Raw genomic sequence first — 18,979 nt, forward strand, 5'->3', positions numbered from 1 at the left:
ATCATAATGAAGATGCAGCTGTGGCATCACAATGAAAAATGCAGCTGTGACATCAGAGTGAAAATGCAACTGTGATATCACAATGAAGATGCTCTGATTTTTGCAAGGAGAACAGAGTTGATTAAGGGGAAGCATTTAGGTCCTGAATGTATCCTATATCTGGTAACAATATTAAGTTGCCAAAGTAGGGGACAGCTACCACACCTGAGCCACAGGAAATCTGAACCACTCCCCACCTGGGGACAGAATTGGAAGGAGGCAGTGGACCAAACCCACAGAGGATGAGGAATCTGACTGAAAAGAACATCCAGATGCCAACAGACAAGGAAAAGGGACACAGACACCAATCGAGTTCACCCACCCGGTATTGGAGTTTGGGATGCAGAGGCTGAGATGGACTGACTTTCATTTGGTGGTGCACAATGAGGTTGAAGCTTTCTTACAGATCCAGAAATTCAGGGTATCACATTTGAGATCATTCCAGCCATCCCTAGAGAACTCTGTGCAATTTTCCTCTTCTACATTTTTGGGTTCCCCTTTATTCCAATTCTGCACAAAGCTGCAAAGTAAGTTGCGACAGTTAGTTTTAATTGTCAAGTTGACACAATCTGGAATAAGCGGGGAAGAGATTCTCAGTTAGACACTGTAAGATTAGGCTGGTCTGTGGAAATATCTATGAGAGATTTTAAAAGCCAGGTTAATTGAGATGAGACAATACCTGAATGTGGTGTATCATTTCATGAGCTGGTGCCTGAAATGAGTCAAGGAGCACAGCCATCCTCTCTCTCTGCTCCTGACCATGGGTGGACCAGCCTTGGTTCCTGCCTTGACTCCCCTGCAAGAATGGATAGAGGCAGCTCCTGCCTGTAGACTCCCTCCTTGTTTAGTTCCTGCCTTGACTTCCTTCAGTGGTGGACTACAGATGTGGAACTGTAAGCCAAACACAACCTTTCCTCCCCAACTTGCTTTTGGTCATGGGATTTCATCACAGCAATAGTAACCCTCACTAACAGAGTGTAACCTGAACTTGTGAGCCAAATAAACCTGTTCTTCCTTTAAGCTGCTTTTTCCAGGATAGTTTATCACAGCAACAAAACAACAAAGGAAGGAAGGAAGGGAGGGAGGGAGGGAGGAAGGAAGGAAGGATGGAAGGAAGGAAGGAAGGGAGGAAGGAAGGAACAAATACCAGGACACCAGTTCACAGAATATTAGTCTGCCCCAACAGCATGCTACAATCCACATTTTCAGTTTCCTGAGGCTCAATGCCTTCATATCCTCCCTCAATGCACGTGACCCCTCCCCTCATTTCCTTCCATCTTTCCTTTCTTTTTTTTGAGATAGGGTCTGACATAACCTATCTCAGACTCACTATGTAGCCAAGGATGGACTGGAATTACTGATTGTCCTGTCTCTATCTCTCAAATGCAGGGATTATAGGCATGTAACCCACCCTTGGTATATAATGCTGGGGACAGAGCCAGGGCTTTCTATACCTGTCAGGCAGCCACTCAATCAGCAGCTAACACAATCTTTTCATGGTAATAATAGTCCCCTCACCTGGTGGCCTTACTTTATTCCATATTTTCTATTAATATCCTATATTAAAGTCTACACACTTCAGGGGGAAGCTTCTCGCTGCTTTGATGGGGGGGGGATTTGCTGCTATTCTGTCTATGCATGGGTAGGAAGACCTCCTTCTATCAGCAAATATGGCAGCTCTTACTCCTAAGGGGCCAGGGAGAGCTCCAAAGCTACTCAAGCAAGATTGCCAGAGACCCCCATACCACTGCACAGAGTGTACCTTTCATTCTCTACCTACCTGGGTGACAGAGGTGAGCCATCCACCCAGTGCCACGTGGCTTCATTATACAGGTCTGACAGCCCCATCCAGGTTGGTCCTTTAGCCTTAGAAGTCTGCTGCAGGAAGGTCTGGAGTGGGGCAGGAGGAAGGAGGAGAGTGTTTATCTCCCTGAACTCTTGCAGAAAGTTCTACTTGCAATCTGACCTTCTACCATCTGTTCTATTGAGCCATGGGCACTCATGGGTACCTACGTGGTTTCAGCTGTTTGCACACACACACACACACACACACACACACACACACACACACACACACCTTACAGGCAGACAGACTATGGCATATACACATACATAGCTTGTTTTCCTTTGAACATACAGCGCTGCTGCAAGACTCTGTCTTGGGAGTTCTGAGAACATCTGCAGGAATTCACTCATGACTGGCTTTAATGTGATGGAAGCATTCGTATCAGTTCATGGTTGCTAAACATGCATACCGGCCCTGTCCAACTCTGCACTGGGTGATGTCCCATTGATAAAGATAAACACCAAGGAAACAGGAAGCACTATTCATTATGTATGTATATGTTGTCTGTATGAATGAGTGTGTGTCCATATTTGTGGCATATGTGAGTCTGGGTGCATGTGTAAATGATTATGAAGGTCAGAGGTCAGCATTTGGTGTCTCCTTCAACTATTTCTTGGATAAATTTCTCATTGGAACTGTAGCTCATCAAATCAGGTTGCCTAGCTGATCAGCAAGACTCATGGATATGCTGTCTCTGCCGCCCCAGTACATGTCTTAAAGAAGGGTCTACTAGCTTTCAAAGTCCCTGGTAGTGCTATCCAGGCTGCTAGAGGAGAAGTGTCAACAACAGTCTTACCCATCCAGTTAACACCATTGCTGCAGAAATGGCCAGCCTGGCAAGACATACCTGTGGATGCAGCGTCAGCATGAATGCTATGGGGGAAACCACCTGCTTTCTGCTTGGATTTAAGGCCCACTCCACAGGGAAACAGATGCTTGGCGCTCTAAATATGGCCAAGAACCCGGGGGTGGGGAGCTTATAGGCCCCAGGGGGTAAACCTATTACTGTTATCTTGCTAAGGGAATACTGTCAAACTGTCATCTAAATTCTCTATATCTATAGATTGGTGCAACTCTCAACCTTTATCAGAGAAGTGTGCACCCACTGTGCAGTGGATGGTGGCTAAAATAAAATCTCACCACTGGTCAAAGTGCAGGGGATAAGTGTATGTGGCATGCACAGCCCCAAATGGGACATCTCTGGGAGCTTCACAGAAGAGGGGGGCAGAAAAATTGTGAGAGCCAGAGGTTGGAGGGTACTTCTGGGCATAACAGACTACTGCACTTATGAACTTGCAGCAGTTATGGTTGTCTGTACAAGATCAAGCTCTCCAACATTGCAGTATGCAGAGGGGAGGTGTTCATGATGTCCTAGGACAGTTGATGTCTTCTGGGAGAGGAGGGAAAGATGGTTTTCTTTAAAACTGATAGGCTGGCCAAGCTCTAGTGGATGGTTCCAAGTGCACGAGTATCTGTGCAACATATTGTACCCAGTGGGATACACAAAAAGGGAGGGGGCATGAAGTTGGGAGGGGATGGGAGATGGATTCAGGGGGAGTTAAAGGGAGAAGTCGGTGTGTGTGAATAGGATCAAAATGCATTGTAAGCATCTATGAAAATATCAAATAATAAAAAAATTTGAAAAAATGTAGGCACGATACTTCCCCCCCCCATGTGTGTATGTATAGTGTATGTACATATGTGTGTGCAGGTGTTTGCAACCGTGAGTGCGCATGCAGAGCCGTAGGAAGATATTAGGTATCTTTCTGTGTTGCTTTCCACTTAGTTCTTTTGAATGAGGATTTCTTATTGGGCTTGGAACTGGGATGGCAGTCAGCAAGTCTCAGGGATCCTCCGTCTGGTCTGCAGTACTCATGCCCAATATTGGGCTTAGGAGCACATGTGACCATGCTTGGTTTCTTCCCATGGCTGCTGAGGCTTCTAACTCAGGCCTTCATGCCTAAGCAGCAAGCACTTTCACCCACTGAGATGTTGCCTCCAACACCATGGGTAGCTTTCAAAATGTGGTTTTAAACTCAAGTCCTTGTGTTTGCAAGACAAGCATCTTCCTGACAGACATCTCTCTAGTTTCTACTAGCAGGGCATCTATCGGTCAGAAGAGATAATGTTGGATACCCTGGAACTAAACTTATAGATGATTGTGAGCCACCATGGTTATGCTAGGAACCAAACCCAGGTCCTCTGGAATGACTTCTGAACTAACTCTCCAGTCCTAGGTTAATAACCTTTAAAGGCCAGGAAACTGAACACCCAGAGTAGGGTGAATCACTAGGAAACTGAAGCCACAGCTCTTTCCTGTGTCCCTGCTCTCCTTTCCGGTATACCAGAGATGAAGGAGATGTCTCTGAGAAGTTGCTAGAAGCCACCAAAAGTTGTGTTACTAACTTGTACTCCCATCTTTCCTTTACAGGCTCTAGGGCCACATCAGAGAGCTGAGGCCTCCATTGTGCCTGACCTAGGCCAAGAATGGAGCCCAGCCAGGAACAGGAAGGACAGTAGCTGCAGGACCAAGGGCTTGCAGCTATGCTTCAGATACTCTGCAGGAGAGAAGGTAGTGTTATTAGTCATAGTGGCCCTGCCTCAGCCTGGCCCAGGACAGACTTCCTGCCACCACCCTCCTTCTGCAGGGCACGTGAGTCTGGACTCTCAGCCTCTACCTCCTTATGTCTCAGGGTTCCACCCCAGCACCCATCTCCCCAGGACCGAGAAGTGTAGGGTCCTGACTCCAATTTCCAAGGACCCACTTCTGGGAAGGGTTGTCTGTGTTTCCTCAGCCACTCACCATTGCTGTACCTGTCAAACTTTTGATTCCAAAATCTGGTCGTAGCCCAGAGCTGATAACAGAATATCTGGTACCACTGATCAGGCTCTCTTTATCCTCTGGGGGAACAGAGCATCAGTCAGGGCCTGGGCAGGCTCAACCAGGAGCTAGCTGCCCCTCAGGACTCCCCCTCTGAGTCCCCACAGTCCCAGCCTGTCCTCACCCGGAGTGACCAGTTGCTGTAGCCTTGGCTTTGTGGTGTCACCCATGGTCATTGCTCTTGCTTCGTGTCTGGAACTGCTGGGGACCACAGCTTTAATTTGTTGTCCGCTGATGCCTGTTTCATCGACATTCTGATGGGAAGAGAAAAAGGAACTGAGTGTGAGTGAGGAAGAGCTGCAGGGAGGGGATGCACTCCTGACATGGCACATCTGGTGCCAGCTAACCCAGGGATTTTAGGGAGAGGTTTGGGAAGTTTTGGTGTGTAGCAGGAAGATTTGGTCTATTCAAATTGTGACAATTTATGGGGTGCTTCTATCAAAGCCAGAAGCCCATAGAGAACACTGAGGTGGCTGTACCCTTTCCACTTGTGCTGAGAGCCTTCACCCACTTTGCACTTTCTTTCATGCTTTGCTGGCATCCTGACTCACTGTGATTTCTGCTGACTTCGATGCTCTGGTGAAATCAACCTTCTCCTATTCATGTAATGCCTGCTGCAGATGTACCCATTTTACCCCCTATGTTGTAGCACATGATCTGCTTTCCATTTCTGCACAGTCAGATTATGAAACAGACCCATAGTCATGCAGCTATTTAAAATAGTCGTGGGGGGGGAGTTTCCTAATGGTCAACACATACTGAGTGGAAAAGACAATATAATTTTGTTATCTCACAAACTGGAATAGTCTCCATGGGTAGCAAAGAAGCCCATGGAGACTGGGAGTTGGTTCTCTCCTTTCACCATGTGGGATCTGGGGGTCAAATTCGGGCCATCAGGATTAGAGGCAAGTGTCTATCCATTGAGCCATTGTGCTGACCCATTTCACAGGTTGTCATGGAACCTTGAACACACTGACTCAGATTGGCTGTCCAGTGAGCCTGAAAATCCTGTTTCTGCCTCCTCAGTACTGGGATTACAGATGTAATCCTGCCATGCCTGGATTTTTACTCTGGGGGGGGGTCCAAACTCAGCTCATCATGCTGTGTGGCAAGCACTGCTGACTAAGCCATCTTCCCAGCCTCTGATCTTCACTATTAATTCGAAATGGAGATGACATTAATGGGTAGGACAGAGACTGACCAGGTGGCTGAGGTACAAAAAGACCCTAATATTATGGGAATATTTGTCATTTTTAGTGGAGTGTTGTAGAGCGTGCATACAAGTGTCTAGGTGGGCACGAAAGCCTCCACATTGCACTTAAATATTAGCACTGGAGAGCAGGCCCATGAATCATGATCAGTGAGTATATTTTCTGGCCGTGTGTTTATTTTATGAACTTAAAATAAAATTTATGTTAACTTTTGTTGTCTTAAAAATATAGCACTCACCTGGAAGGGAATGGGAAATAGAATAAGCTATCTGGAGTCAAATATGCACGACCATGTCCCAGGAGCACACACTCTTGCCCTAAATACCACGTTGTACTGAAGTAGTGGCCATGTGAGCTTTTACTAGTTGTAGAACAAAGACAAGGTAGGGAAACACAGGTAGGTGGGTTCCAGCTGAAACAGAAAAGGGAAGATATGGTCATTCAGAAGCAAATACCAAATGATACGGTGACCATGGATATCTGATTATTCTTCTTTATTACATTTACTTGTGTGTGTGTGGGCGTGTGTGCATACATGTATGCCTTCCTACACCTGTAGAGGCTGCAAAACATCCAGAGGATAAGTTGTGGTGAATTAGTTTCTTTCCTTCCACCAAGTGGATCCCTGAGGTTTGAACTTAGGTCCTCAGTTTTGGTGACAAATGATGTTATCCAGTGAGCCATCTCACTAGCCCTGGATACTTAATTACAACCAAAAAGCTAGAATACATGAAGGGGGCTTTGGAGAAATAGGCTCAGGGCCTCAACAGACAAGGGATGGCAGAGGCACTCTGAGATCTAGTCTGGAGCTGAAGACTGGGCATTGGGAACATATTGGTTGGCTACATTGGTGATGTGTTGGGAATACATTGGATATAGGATGACTGTGATAAGATTATGATAAACAGATTGCTTTTTGTGGAATATCATGTTAATACAGATGATGGATAGCATAGAAACAAAACGAAGCTACTTGTCATAATTGCAAGAGAGAAAGGAACACATTTAAAAAACAAAACAAACAAAAAACAGGCTAATGAAGTGTCTGACTACTCATCTTAAACAGCGAAAAAGCTGTCATGATGACTCCAGAGGCAGGGGACAGGGAGGAGAACACACAGGTACTGAGGTGATTCATGGTGCAATCAGATTGTTATATTCACATGTGCATGTAGGAAGGGACCGATTGTGACTCAGGGAGCTAGTGGAAAGCTATGCATAAGAGTCCTTCAGGTTCAAACCAGATGACGGCCCAGGATTGAGGGGGGATAGTGGACACAGGATCCCACCCCTAACCAAGAAGGTGTTTGCAACTGTCACCCACTAGCAAAGAGAAAAATCAGTTTTCTCCAATGGAGTGTGTGTGTCTATCAGCTGCACTTCCGGGCAGGCTCTTGCCCAGAAATAGATGATCAACACAAAACAAACTGTTTCGTTTTACAATTATTTTGTCGTACTGGTCTTTTGCTTATGTGCTATGACAAGTTGGGTGAGTAGAGAGGTGGGTGGATTCTGGGAGGAGTTGGGGGAGGGGAAACAAGATCAGAATATAGTGTATGAAAAAATTTTAGATTTCTTCAGGGGTCGCTAATCCATGGTTTGCTGGCATCGGAAGTTTGATCATTTTTAAGGCCAGGAATGCAGAGGTAGGGAGGGACTTTGTTTATAGGTTCTGCCAGTCCCAGAGTCCTTAGGGATACCCCTAACCCCACCCCACCCCTGCTTCAGGCAAGGCTTGACTGGGTCTCCTTTGTTTTGGGATTGCATCTTCCCTCTGAGAGTTCTGCTCTTCCCAGCCAAGCTGTGTTAGGAGTAGGTTTTCCCTGCCAGCCTGGACCCACCATGGCGCCAGCCTCAGTTAACACACAGAGACTCTGTATTTGATATTATGCTATTGGCCTGTTACTAGTTTTTTAATCGGTTAGCTCTGTCTTATTATTCACCTATTTCTATTAATCTAAGTATTACCACGTGGTCTCATCTTACCGGAGAGTAGGCTGGGACCTCTGTTCTCTCCAGTCTCCCCATGCTGACTCCTCCCTACTACTTCCTCGAATCCTCCTTGTCTCCTAGTCCTGCCTATCTTGCTTTCCTCTTGGCCAACAGTGCTTTATTCATTAACCAATAAGAGAAACATATTTACAGAATGACATCTCTCATCAAAGCCGGACAGCCAGAAGGGGGAGGGGCCTGGTTTCCTGAGGCTGTTAGATCTTGAGGCATTTTAGAGGCACAGGTCCATCATCTAACACAACAATCCCCATGGGTGATACCAGGAGGACTACTTGGGACTGAAGAGAAAGAGAAGGTACATCCAAGATACCACAGGGAAAAAGTAATGTGCACGCATGTATTAAGAAAAAGAGGGACAGAAAAGACTACAGCGTTCAAGGAGTCTCACATTGAAGAAGGCATTTCCTGGCTGACTGGTAGCAGCTGCCTTCAACACACTGCCTATTGTCAGGGAAAACAGTTCTCCACTGAGGAGAAATCTGGGGGATCCTCCCACAATCCACCATGGCATCTCTAAAAGAAGAGAGAGCTGGTGTGTTTATTACTTTGTTTAATTTTTAGGGCGTGTGTGTATGTGTGAGAGCCCGCCTGTGCACGCATGCACACATATTCACATGTGTACCCCACAGAGGCCATCTGAGGGTGATAGATTCCTCCTGGAGCTGGAGTTTCATCAGACATTGGTGTTGAGAGCTAAGCTCCTCTGGAGAGAGTGCTCTTAACTGCTGAGCGATTTCTCCAGCTCCTGAGCTGATATATTTGTATGACAATGCTTGGAAGTCAGGGGTGGATAGGAAGAATTATCTCCTTCATGCTTCAGTTTGCCTGATAAACTACAAGACAGGGAAGGCTCCCAACCAAAGGACTTCAAAAGACAAGTTGCAGATGCAATGAAAGTATACAGGGACAGGATCAAACCTCAGGGGACAAGGAAGAGGAGATATGATGTAATGGTTAGCTTTAATTGTCAATTTAACACAGCCTAGAAGAGTTTCATCAAGGGCTTTTCTATTTTGGGTGAGCTTTCAGGAATTTCTGAGGGGCTTAAGTCAGCTGAGGAGAGACCCATCATAACATGGGCAGCCCTGGTCTCTAGGGTTGGGTGACCGTGGAAGAATAGAAAAGTCTAGGCATGTGTACATTTATTCTCTCTACTTTAGGATGTGGTGTGATTAGTTTCCTCAAGTTCCTGCCTTGATTTCCATGTAGTGATAAGCTACAACCCAGAACTGTAAGCCAAATAATCCCCTTTCCCCTCAACTTGCATTTTGTCAGGATGTCTTTTTACAGCATCAGGAAATGGGAACACTGGACAAGGGACCAAGGGCTGGGTAAGAGAACAGCTGTGCAAGAGGGCCTGAGCTTGCACTCCTAACACTTGCAAAAGGCCAGGCATGGCCACCTGTGCCTGCAGCCCCGCTTAGGGAAGTGACTGGAGACAGGAGGATGCCTGATCTTTCAGGCTGTCAGCCTTGCTGAAAAGTAGTGAACTCCAAGTCCTGTCTCAAGGGAATAAAATGTACACACACACACACACACACACACACACACGTATACACACACACACACACACACAGAGGTTGTGAATGCATCCCATATCTGATAATTATATTGAAGTGTTAAGTCAGAGACAACCATGAGCCCTAAGCTCAGGGATGCCTGAAAGCCATAAAGCCAGTCCCATTGGAACAGTTAGCTTCACTTGTCAACTTGACAGAACCTAGAGTCACCTGGAGAGTCTCAATGAGAGATTTCATACATTGGCTTGGCCTGTGAGCATGTGTGTAGGGGAATTGTCTTAATCAGACAATATGCAGCCAACTGTGGATGGCACCATTCCCTAGGCAGAGGTCATAAACTGTATGGATGTGGAAACTGAGCTGAGCATAATCAAGCAAGTGAGCATATATGCATGTATTTCTTTCTATTCCTGACTGTTGGTGTGATGTGACCAGTTGTCTCACGCTCCCACCATCCCGACTGCCCTTCAGTGATGGACTGCCACCTCGAATGTAAGTGCTTTTTGTCAAAGCATATTTATCACAGAAACAGAAATGAAAGCAGGATACACACAGAGGATGAGGAATCTTATGAAAAAAAAAAAAAAAAGAATTGCAGTGCTTTTGTCAACACACTGAGGCCAACAGGTAGGGAGAGGAGTTGGCATGATTGTGAGACATGTCCATCCACCTGGCAGGCAGAACAGTATGGAAGCAGCAACGGAGACAAGCTGGATCTCAGCTGGCAGTGCACGGGGCTTCAGGCTTCTTGCAGATCCAGAACTTTTGAAGTTCACATTTGGAGTCGTTCCAGCCATCCCCAGAGAATTCCACACAGTCTTCTTCCCCGATGTTGTTGGGCTCCCCTCTATTCCAATACTTCTGGAATCTGGATAGTCAGTCAACAAAACATTAGTCTGCCCCAGTGGCATGCTGGGAACCATGTTCTTAGCTTTCTGGAACTCAATGTCTCACATCCTCCCAGAATGCATATGGTAGACTGGCCTTGTTCTGAATCCAGGGACATGCCCGAGTCAGGTGGCTTTGGGTTCTGACACTAGTTATATATTGAAAGAGTGGTTTTCAGGTGTAAACCCACCAATCTTGACTCTTCCTTCCGTACTGTGTTCTTGCACTCTAAACAACAATGCACCTGCCCCATGCCAAGCACCAGTCAGCTAGGGATCGGGACCTTAAGGGCAAGCTAATAAATGCTAAGCCTGTCTCTTCTGTCCCTTTTCACGGATACAAAAATGAAGGCTCTTTCTTCCCTTATATTCTGACTTATTGTGGTTTCTCGCCATGCTCTCTGTGTTGTGTCTGTGTTGTGCTGTGAGCATCTTTTTTTTTTTTTTTTTTTTTTTTTTTTGAGACAGAATTTCTCTGTATTGTTTTGGAGTCTGTTCTGGAACTAGCTCTGTAGACCAGGCTGGCCTTGAACTCACAGAGATCCTCCTGCCTCTGCCTCCTGAGTGCTGGGATCAAAAGTGTACACCACCAATGCCCAGCGAGGGAGCATCTTTATAAACTCCCTTGAAGCGATTTTTGTCCTCCTCACCTTCCATTCCCCCACCCTCTTTTCCCTATATCACCCTTCCTCCCCCTTTCCTTTTTGAGATGGGGTTTCATATAGTCCAGGCCGGCTCAGAACTCAGTGTGTAGCTGAAGATACTATTGAACTTCTGATCCTTCTCCTGATACTACCCAAGTGCTGGGGTTACAGGCATGGACCACCATACCAGATTATGCAGTGCTGCGGATTGAACCCATGGCTCCATCATGCTACTGTATAAACATACTTCTATACCTAACCCAACATGACATCTTCCCATGGTAATAGTCCCCTCACCTGGTGGCCTTACTTTATTCCATATTTTCTATTAATACCCGACATTAAAATCCACACTCTTCAGGGGGAAGCTTCTTGCTGCTTTGTTGGTGGGATTTGCTGCTATTCTGTCTATGTGTGGGTAGGAAGACCTCCTTCTATCAGCAAATGTGGCAGCTCTTATTCTCAAGGGGCCAGAGAGACAGCTCAAAGACAGCTCAAGTCAGAGCATCAAAGACCTGTCTTGCACTCCACTCAACAGGTTATTCCCTTTTCCCTACCTGGATGACAGAGGTGAGCCATCTACCCAGAGCCACGTGGCTTCCTTGTTCAGGTCTGACAGCCCCATCCAGGTTGGTCCTTTAGCCTTAGAAGTCTGCTGCAGGAAGGTCTAGAGGGGGAGAGGATGGGAGTCACCCCACTTTCAGCTTGTGCATCCCCAAACTCTTGCAGGAAGTTCAGCTTGCCATCTGATCTTTCTCCTTCCTCTCTTAGGTCATGAGCACCCATGTGTGCTTTAGATGACATCAGCTATTTTTTACATCTGGAGAGTATGGGTTCATGTACTCTGGCACAGGGTGGTACCCTGCTGATTGGACATAGAAGCACATGCCTTTAATCTCAGAACTCCACAGGATCTCTGTGAGTTCCAGGCCAGCAGAGCTGCAGAGTGAGACACTGTCTAAAAAATAACACCACCATATTTTTTAAAAAGGAAACACACAGCTGGCTACCCTACACACACCTGCCAATGTTGCATGATCTCTCTTAAGAATTCTGAGTATGTCTGTAGAATTTCCTCATGATTGCCTTTAATGTGCTGGAAGCAGATCATACTAATTCATGGTTGCTTAACATGTATACCCCCTCTTTTCTGCTCTTCAGTGACATCCCATTATAAATTTGATATTACCCCCAGTGAGAATATCTATACTTGGGAAATTGGCAAGCACATTGTGTGTGAGAGTTGTGTGTCTGTGTATGTATGTATATATGTATGTATGTATATATGAATGTATGTATGTACTTATATGCATGAATATGTGTGTATTCATATGTATATGTGGGTATGCATGCCACTACAAGTATGTAGAGGTGAGGGACAACTTGTAGGGGTTGTTTATTTCTCTCTTTCCACCATGGGGGTCCAGGAGATCAAACTCAGGTCGCTAAGCTTGGTAGCAAGCACTCATTCCTCCTTTTTCTTTGGATTTGAACTCAGGTCCTCAAAATTATGATGCAGCCATACACCAGGGCTTTTTTTTTCTTTCTTTAAATTAAATCTACTTATATGTGTGTTTGGATGGGTCATGCGAATGCCATAGTGCAGCTATGTCTGCCAGAGGACAACTTCAGCGAGTCAGTTGTCTCCTTTTACCATGTGGATCCTAGGAACTGAACTCAGGCTGTGAGGCTTAGTGGCAAGCACCACTGTCTTCTAAGCTATCTAATCAGGCTGCCCATCAAGACCTTGTCTCTCAGAGAGCAGGTGGCTAAATACTGACCAGCACAGAACTTATGGTTACTACATTCCAGGTGTCCCCCAAACACTCACAAATGTTCAGTACACAATTCTACACCATTTCTACGCTTCTTCCCCTCACATAACTCTGGCAAATTGTCTTAATTCCAGGTTATCAAGGAGCCACAGACAGACCTGGATGGCCCCCACCACATGTACCTGCTCTTCATCACTGTCGATGATGACTAGTTGGGCCTTTACCTCCTGGCAGGCCTTGACAGCATTGTTCCAGTTCCGCTGAGACTTGGAGATGAAGTAACAGTTTCCTAGGAAGAACGTCCACTCCCAGGGGCAGGGGCGACACAGGCGGACTGTTAGAGAAGTGGGTTAGGATGCTCTCACACCCAGATGCCTGTGCTCCTGCTTGGCCTTCAAGCTCTCTAGAGCCAGAGCCCTTCCTTGACAGCAGCTTGGTGAACCATTTCCTTCCCACTTTCTATGCCCCTTTGCCCACCCTAGGGGAGTCCGAGCCCCACTTCCTCCAGACTGGAAGAAGTAGGGGCTTAGAGCTCAGAACAGAGGCCAGGAGATGGGTTCATGGCCTTTGTGAATACCAACTGCTTGTGTGCTCAACTGCTATGGACACCCAGTGTCCACTCCATGCACAGCCATTGTGAACACGAGTGCCTGCTTTGTAAATGGTTCCTGTGAACATTTTGTGCTCGCTGTTTGCATGACCCCTATAAACACCAAGTACTAATCTGGAGGGTTCAGAGATGTCTGAGGACTCGAGTGAATTGGCCCGCAGGAAAGACCAAAGACCTCTTGTTTCTGTTCACTCACAGAGTTCAGCTTTCATCTGTACCAGTTGCTGGTAGATCTTCTCCTGCTTAGAATCATTCTGTACCTGGAAGCTGGGGCTCCTGGAAACTGGGCCAAGAAAAAAGAGAGGGAACTGCACAATTACTGTGAACATTGATTTGAGCTGGGTCCCTAGGGACATTATGCCATTTCTCTTTTGAGATGTGTATCACTCTGTGGCCATAACCTCTCAGACTCCTGGGCAGAAAGGTACATCATTCCTCAGCTTCCGGAGAAGCTTGGACTTCGGGCATGTGCCACAACCCAATGTCAGGGGTTCCTCCTCTGTGAAGATTAGGATAGCTAATACCCAGGAGCCTTGGCCCCACTTCCTCTTCTAGATGGTGAGAGGTAGGGGCTTGGAGCTCAGAACAGAGCCAGCAGATTGGCTTAACTGAGTGCCTACTGTGTGCATGCCCCTGTGAACACTGAGTGCCTACTGTGTGCATGCCCCTGTGAATACTGCATGTCTACTGTGTGTGCCTACTGTGTGCATGCTCCTGCGGACACTGAGTGTCTACTGTGTGCATGCCCCTGCGGACACTGAGTGCCTACTGTGTAAATGTCCCTGCAGACACTGAGTGTCTACTCTGTGCATAACTCTGTGATCATTGGCTGCCTACTGAGTGTGCAAATTCAGTAAAGATGGAGTCCCTCCTGTGTGCATGGCACATGTGATGTTTAATGGGTTTGGATCTGGAATGAACCAAGAGACATGGCTCAGAGCCTCTGGTTTCTGGTCACTTACGGAGTTCAGTCTTCAGCTGGGTCAGTTGTCCAGAGATCTCCTTCATGGACTCATTCCACCCGTGGTAGGTGGAGATCCTGGAGACTGTACCAAGAAAAATAAAGAACTACCATTATTAAATACCTACTGTGTGACATGACCCGCCCTGGGTCCCTGGGGATCTTAAGTCATGTTTTATGGGCCCCACTGTGTCACAGATTGTCACAACTTTCCTGGCACAAATGAGCATTCCCTTTCTAGTTCCCAAGTGGCTAGGTACTTCAGGTACAGGCCACTGCCCCAGCTTCTAGGATGGTTTCTGATTGATGCCTTGTTTAATCTTCTTTGGAGACTGAGAAACTAAACACCTAGAAGGGCGTCTAATCCCAGGGAAGGGTGGGTCAGGATGAACTCACACTTAGATGCCCATGTCCTTTTTCTGCTCAACCTTTGGACTCTCCAGAGTGAAGATCTTCCCTCAACACAGTACTCTGGGGGAACTATTATCTTCTTTGCTTCCCAAATCCTTCCCAAGGAAAGCCCAAGAGTCCTCATCTATTTCCTCTGCCTAGAAGGAATAGACTTAGAGCTCCGGGCATTTGGACACCAAGAGATTGGCTTAGTTGAATATCTAAAGCACTTTGAACATTGAGTTCACACTGTGTATATGAACATTAGGAGCCTCTGAACATTAAGAGCCTGGTATATGTATGGCGCTTGTGAGCATTGAGTGCCCACGCCGTGTACAACCTCTTCAAACTCAAGTGCCCACCGTGTGCACAGTCCCTCTAGCCAGCACATGTTATCCTTGTAGCTACTCTGTGATCTTACTCCGCAGATGAGGAAACTGAGACTCAGATGGCCCAAGAAAATTGACTGCCTACAGAGATCCAAGGCCTTGGACCTCTGGTTTCTCACTCACGGAGTTCAGTCTTCAGCTGTGTCAGCTGCTCAGAAATCTCCTTCATGGACTCATTCTGCCCCTGGGCAGTGGGGATCTTGGACACTGTGCCAAGAAAAAAAAAAAAAAAACCACGATGTTACTAAATACCTACTGTATGCCACAATTTGCAGTGGTTCTTCAGGGACATTGTGTCATTTTAAAGTGTGTGTGTGTGTGTGTGTGTGTGTGTGTGTGCATGGAAGTCAGAGGACAACTTGTAGGAGTCAGCTCTCTTTTTCCACCATGCAAGTTTGAGGGGTTGAATTCCCATCACCAGTCTTGGAAGCAAAGCACTTTTACCTGCTAAGCTACTGCACCAGCCATGTGCCATTTTATTTTGGAGATAAGTCTCACTTGGTGTAGTGCTTTTCACACTCCTGTGGATAAACGACCATCCCTCCCTTAGCTTCCCAGTAGCTCAGAAGGGTGCTACCACTCCAGCACCCAGGACAGTTTCTTATTGATGTCTTGTTTAATCTTCTCTGTGGAAAACTGAACACCCAGAAGACAGTCTGGTCCCAGGAAGGGGCAGCTCAGGATGAAGCCACACTTGGATGTCCACGTTCTTTTTCTGTTCAACCCTCGGGCCCTCTAGGGTGACAGAGTATTCTGGGAAGCCATTTCTCTCTCCATGCTTCCTCCCCTGCCCCAATCCCAGGAGGCCCCTATATTATCCCCCAGACTGGGAGAATTGGAGCCTAGCAATCAGGGCAAAGACCAAGAGAATTATTTAATTGACTATCCACTGGTTCCACGGGCCTTGTGAACACTAAATTCATATGTGGATGACCCCAGTGAACATGTAGTGTCTGTTGTGTGCACGCCAATATGTGCATGTCCTCTGGGGACCCTGAATGCCTATTATGTACAGGGCCCTTGTGAACATTGCTTACTGTGTATACAGCCTCTGGTAAGTACCAAGTATCATTTTTTAAAATTGTTTTCCTGTGGTCTCAATTCACAGAGGAGAGACCTGAACCTCAAAGAGATCTGACAATTTAAGAAAATTGACCCCTTTCCCATGGAACCCTCCTGAAGCACCAGCACTTCTGGTTTTTGGTCACTCACAGAGTTTATTAGTCATCTGGGTCAGTTCCTGGTACTCTTCACATTTGGATTCTTCCTGCCCCTGGGTGTTTGGGGTCTTGTAAACTATGAGGAAGGGGAAAAGAGTTTCATTATTAAATTCCCTCTGTGTGCCAAGTCATGTACTGGATTCTCTGAGACATTGTGTCATTTTTAATTTTTTTTTTTTTGAGATGGAAGTATAGGCACATGTCAGTACCCCAGAGTCAAGGACAGTTTCTTACTAATGTCTTCCTTAACCCGGTTAGAAGACTAGAAAACCTACCACTTAGAAAAAGCTGAACCATAAGAACAAATGGATCCAGGATCTGGGATCCGTCCATGTCTCTTTGCTCATTCTGTCCAACACCAGAGATGAGGACACCCTCAGAGGACATGCCACACACTTGCACTCCCCCCTTCCCTTCATGACCTGAAGAGCCTGGTGAGAGAGCGGAGGCCTCCCTTGTGCCTGACCTTGGACAAGAATGACCAGCAGGAGCCCAGCCAGAAACAGGAAGGACAGCAGCTGCAGGACCAAGGGGATTTGGTAGCGTCCCAGGCGTCCTGCCAGAGAAAAAGTGGACTTCTAAGTATGATGATGTCCCTACCTTATGCTGATTCCAGAACAGGTACCAGCATCCTTCTGCCACCAGCGATGAATCCAGACTCTCGGAGTCTACCTCCACATGGCCCATGCTTTCATTCCCTGGCCTCAGTCTCCTCATAGCCTGTGATTTTCTGCTTCATCCTCCACCCCTCCTCACACCCAATTCCCTACCTTAGTTTCGATTTCCCCAAGACCCTTAATTTCTAGCTGTTCTGTCTATCTTCTCAGGACCCTCAATGCCCTGTCCCAACTTCCACTTTACTATGACCCAGGTTTCCCTATCCAAGTCTCCACTTCCCCATGGCCCATGATTCTCTTCTGTCGCCTTCTCTTCCCACAGCATGCCATCTCTCCCCTAGCCACCCGCCCCAGCCTTCATGGTGGCCCACCATTCCCTGCCCTAGCCTCTGTCTCCCCAGGAAACAGAAGTGTAGAGTCCTAGCCTTCTCTCTTTAAGACCCATTCTGAGGAAGGCTCTTCACTTTCCCTCAGGCCCTCGCCCTGCTGTACCTGACAAACTCTTGATTCCAGAATTTGGTCGTAGTCTGGAGCTTTTATTAGAGCACCTGGTATCACTGACCATCCACTCTTCATCCTCTGAGGGAACACAGTATCAGTCAGAGCCTGGGCAGGCTCAACTCCAAGCCACCCCCTCTGCTTTCCCTCACCATGCTCGCACAATGCCAGCCCAGCCTCACCCACAGAAACCAGCTGCTGCATCCTGGCTTCTGTGGAGTCACTCATCGTCACCACTGTCCCCTGGTGCTGGGGACTGCTGGAGACCACAGCTTTTATCCCCTGGTGTTCTTTAAGTGTCCTTTCATTCAGGAAGGGGAAAAAAGGAAGCCCATGAATTGCGGAAGAGCCTGAGGGAGGGACTGCACCTTTCACACGGCCTATCTTGTGCCAGATAACTAAAGGTTTAGGTTTCTTTTTTAAGGGAGAGGTTGTAAAGTTTGGGGTTCCATAGCATAAAAATCTCGTATGTTCATGGTGTCAAATTATGGGTGCCTTTTCAAAGTCAATAGCTTATACAATGAATCCTCTTTGTTATACCCTTTCCACGTATGCTGAGTTAAGAGAACATCACTCCATCTTCCAAGTTTTTCTCTAATCTAGGCGCTCTTGCTTTGCTGGCTCTTGATTCCTGGACAGCTTGCTGACTTTGCTATCCCCATGCTTCTGTCAATTGAGTGCCTGCTGCTGTCAGGACAGCAGACTGCTGGTGGACTCAGTCCTCAAACTTCCCACAAAGTGGGAGCTGAGAAACTGCATAACCAGATTAGGTAACCGTCGAATAACAATCACACAGCTGGTCATGGTGAACCTGGGATTCGAACAGAGGCAATCCGCCTCTTTAGGGGAATCCAACAGTCCCAAGGAGGAAATAAAAAGCTCACTAGATATGTCAGAATTGTAGAATTTTGAAAAACCAAGCTGGTGAGGTGGCTCACTGGGTAAAGTGCTTGCTTCACAAGCACGAAGATCTGAGTGCAGATCTCAGCACTCAAGTAAAAAGCCACACGTGGCAGCACACACCGGTGTCTCCAGTATTGTGGGGCGTGGAGGCCGGATGAGCGTGGAGCTCATTGTTCCACAAACCTAGTCAAAAATGATAAGTTCAGGTTCACTGAGAGACCCTATCTCAAAACATAAGATGGACTAGATGGAAGTTGACACTGATATAAGCCTTATGCACACACTTATACAACATGTATATGTAACACACACACACCACACACACACACACACTTGTACATACACACACACACACTTGTACATACACACAGTTATGATAAAGTGTGTGGGGGACCTTGACGGATTCCATGGCAGGCCAGGGTCACTGAGGCTGGGGACAAACATGCCAGGAAGACAGAGCTTAGTGAGAAGTTTTATTAGAAAGGGGAGGGAGGGTGGGGGAGGGGAGAGGAAAGAGAACAGAGGTAAAGAGACACAGAGACAGAGAGAGGACAGAAGAGAAGAGGGAGACAGGA

At 46.8% G+C, this 18,979-nt stretch overlaps 2 protein-coding genes across 3 annotated transcripts; both read right to left on the reverse strand.

Annotated features, from left to right (window-relative positions):
• Window positions 1–405: 405 nt before the first annotated feature.
• On the reverse strand, window positions 406–4,936 carry LOC127237082 (CD209 antigen-like protein D). The gene is made up of 6 exons (XM_051205116.1): window positions 4,891–4,936; window positions 4,700–4,786; window positions 4,362–4,443; window positions 2,733–2,829; window positions 1,820–1,929; window positions 406–559 (listed from the first exon to the last, which is right to left on the reverse strand). Exons 1-6 carry the CDS (start codon window positions 4,934–4,936, stop codon window positions 406–408), a joined length of 576 nt encoding a protein of 191 aa, XP_051061073.1.
• Window positions 4,937–10,111: 5,175 nt separating this feature from the next.
• LOC127237219 (CD209 antigen-like protein B) lies at window positions 10,112–17,818 on the reverse strand. 2 transcript variants are annotated; one of them, XM_051205333.1, is made up of 10 exons: window positions 17,684–17,818; window positions 17,496–17,582; window positions 16,853–16,942; window positions 16,379–16,462; window positions 15,290–15,373; window positions 14,389–14,472; window positions 13,623–13,709; window positions 12,999–13,150; window positions 11,599–11,708; window positions 10,112–10,378 (listed from the first exon to the last, which is right to left on the reverse strand). In XM_051205333.1, the coding sequence occupies exons 1-10, from the start codon at window positions 17,727–17,729 to the stop codon at window positions 10,228–10,230; spliced, it is 975 nt and encodes a 324-aa protein (XP_051061290.1). In that variant the 5' UTR covers window positions 17,730–17,818; the 3' UTR covers window positions 10,112–10,227. The 2 variants fall into 2 exon arrangements, with proteins under 2 accessions (XP_051061290.1, XP_051061291.1); XM_051205334.1 differs by lacking the exon at window positions 14,389–14,472 and having other exon boundaries at window positions 17,684–17,805.
• Between the last annotated feature and the right edge of the window lie 1,161 nt (window positions 17,819–18,979).

This window comes from Phodopus roborovskii, unplaced genomic scaffold (assembly GCF_943737965.1).
Source record: "Phodopus roborovskii unplaced genomic scaffold, PHOROB, whole genome shotgun sequence".
Taxonomy (NCBI): Eukaryota; Metazoa; Chordata; class Mammalia; order Rodentia; family Cricetidae; genus Phodopus; species Phodopus roborovskii.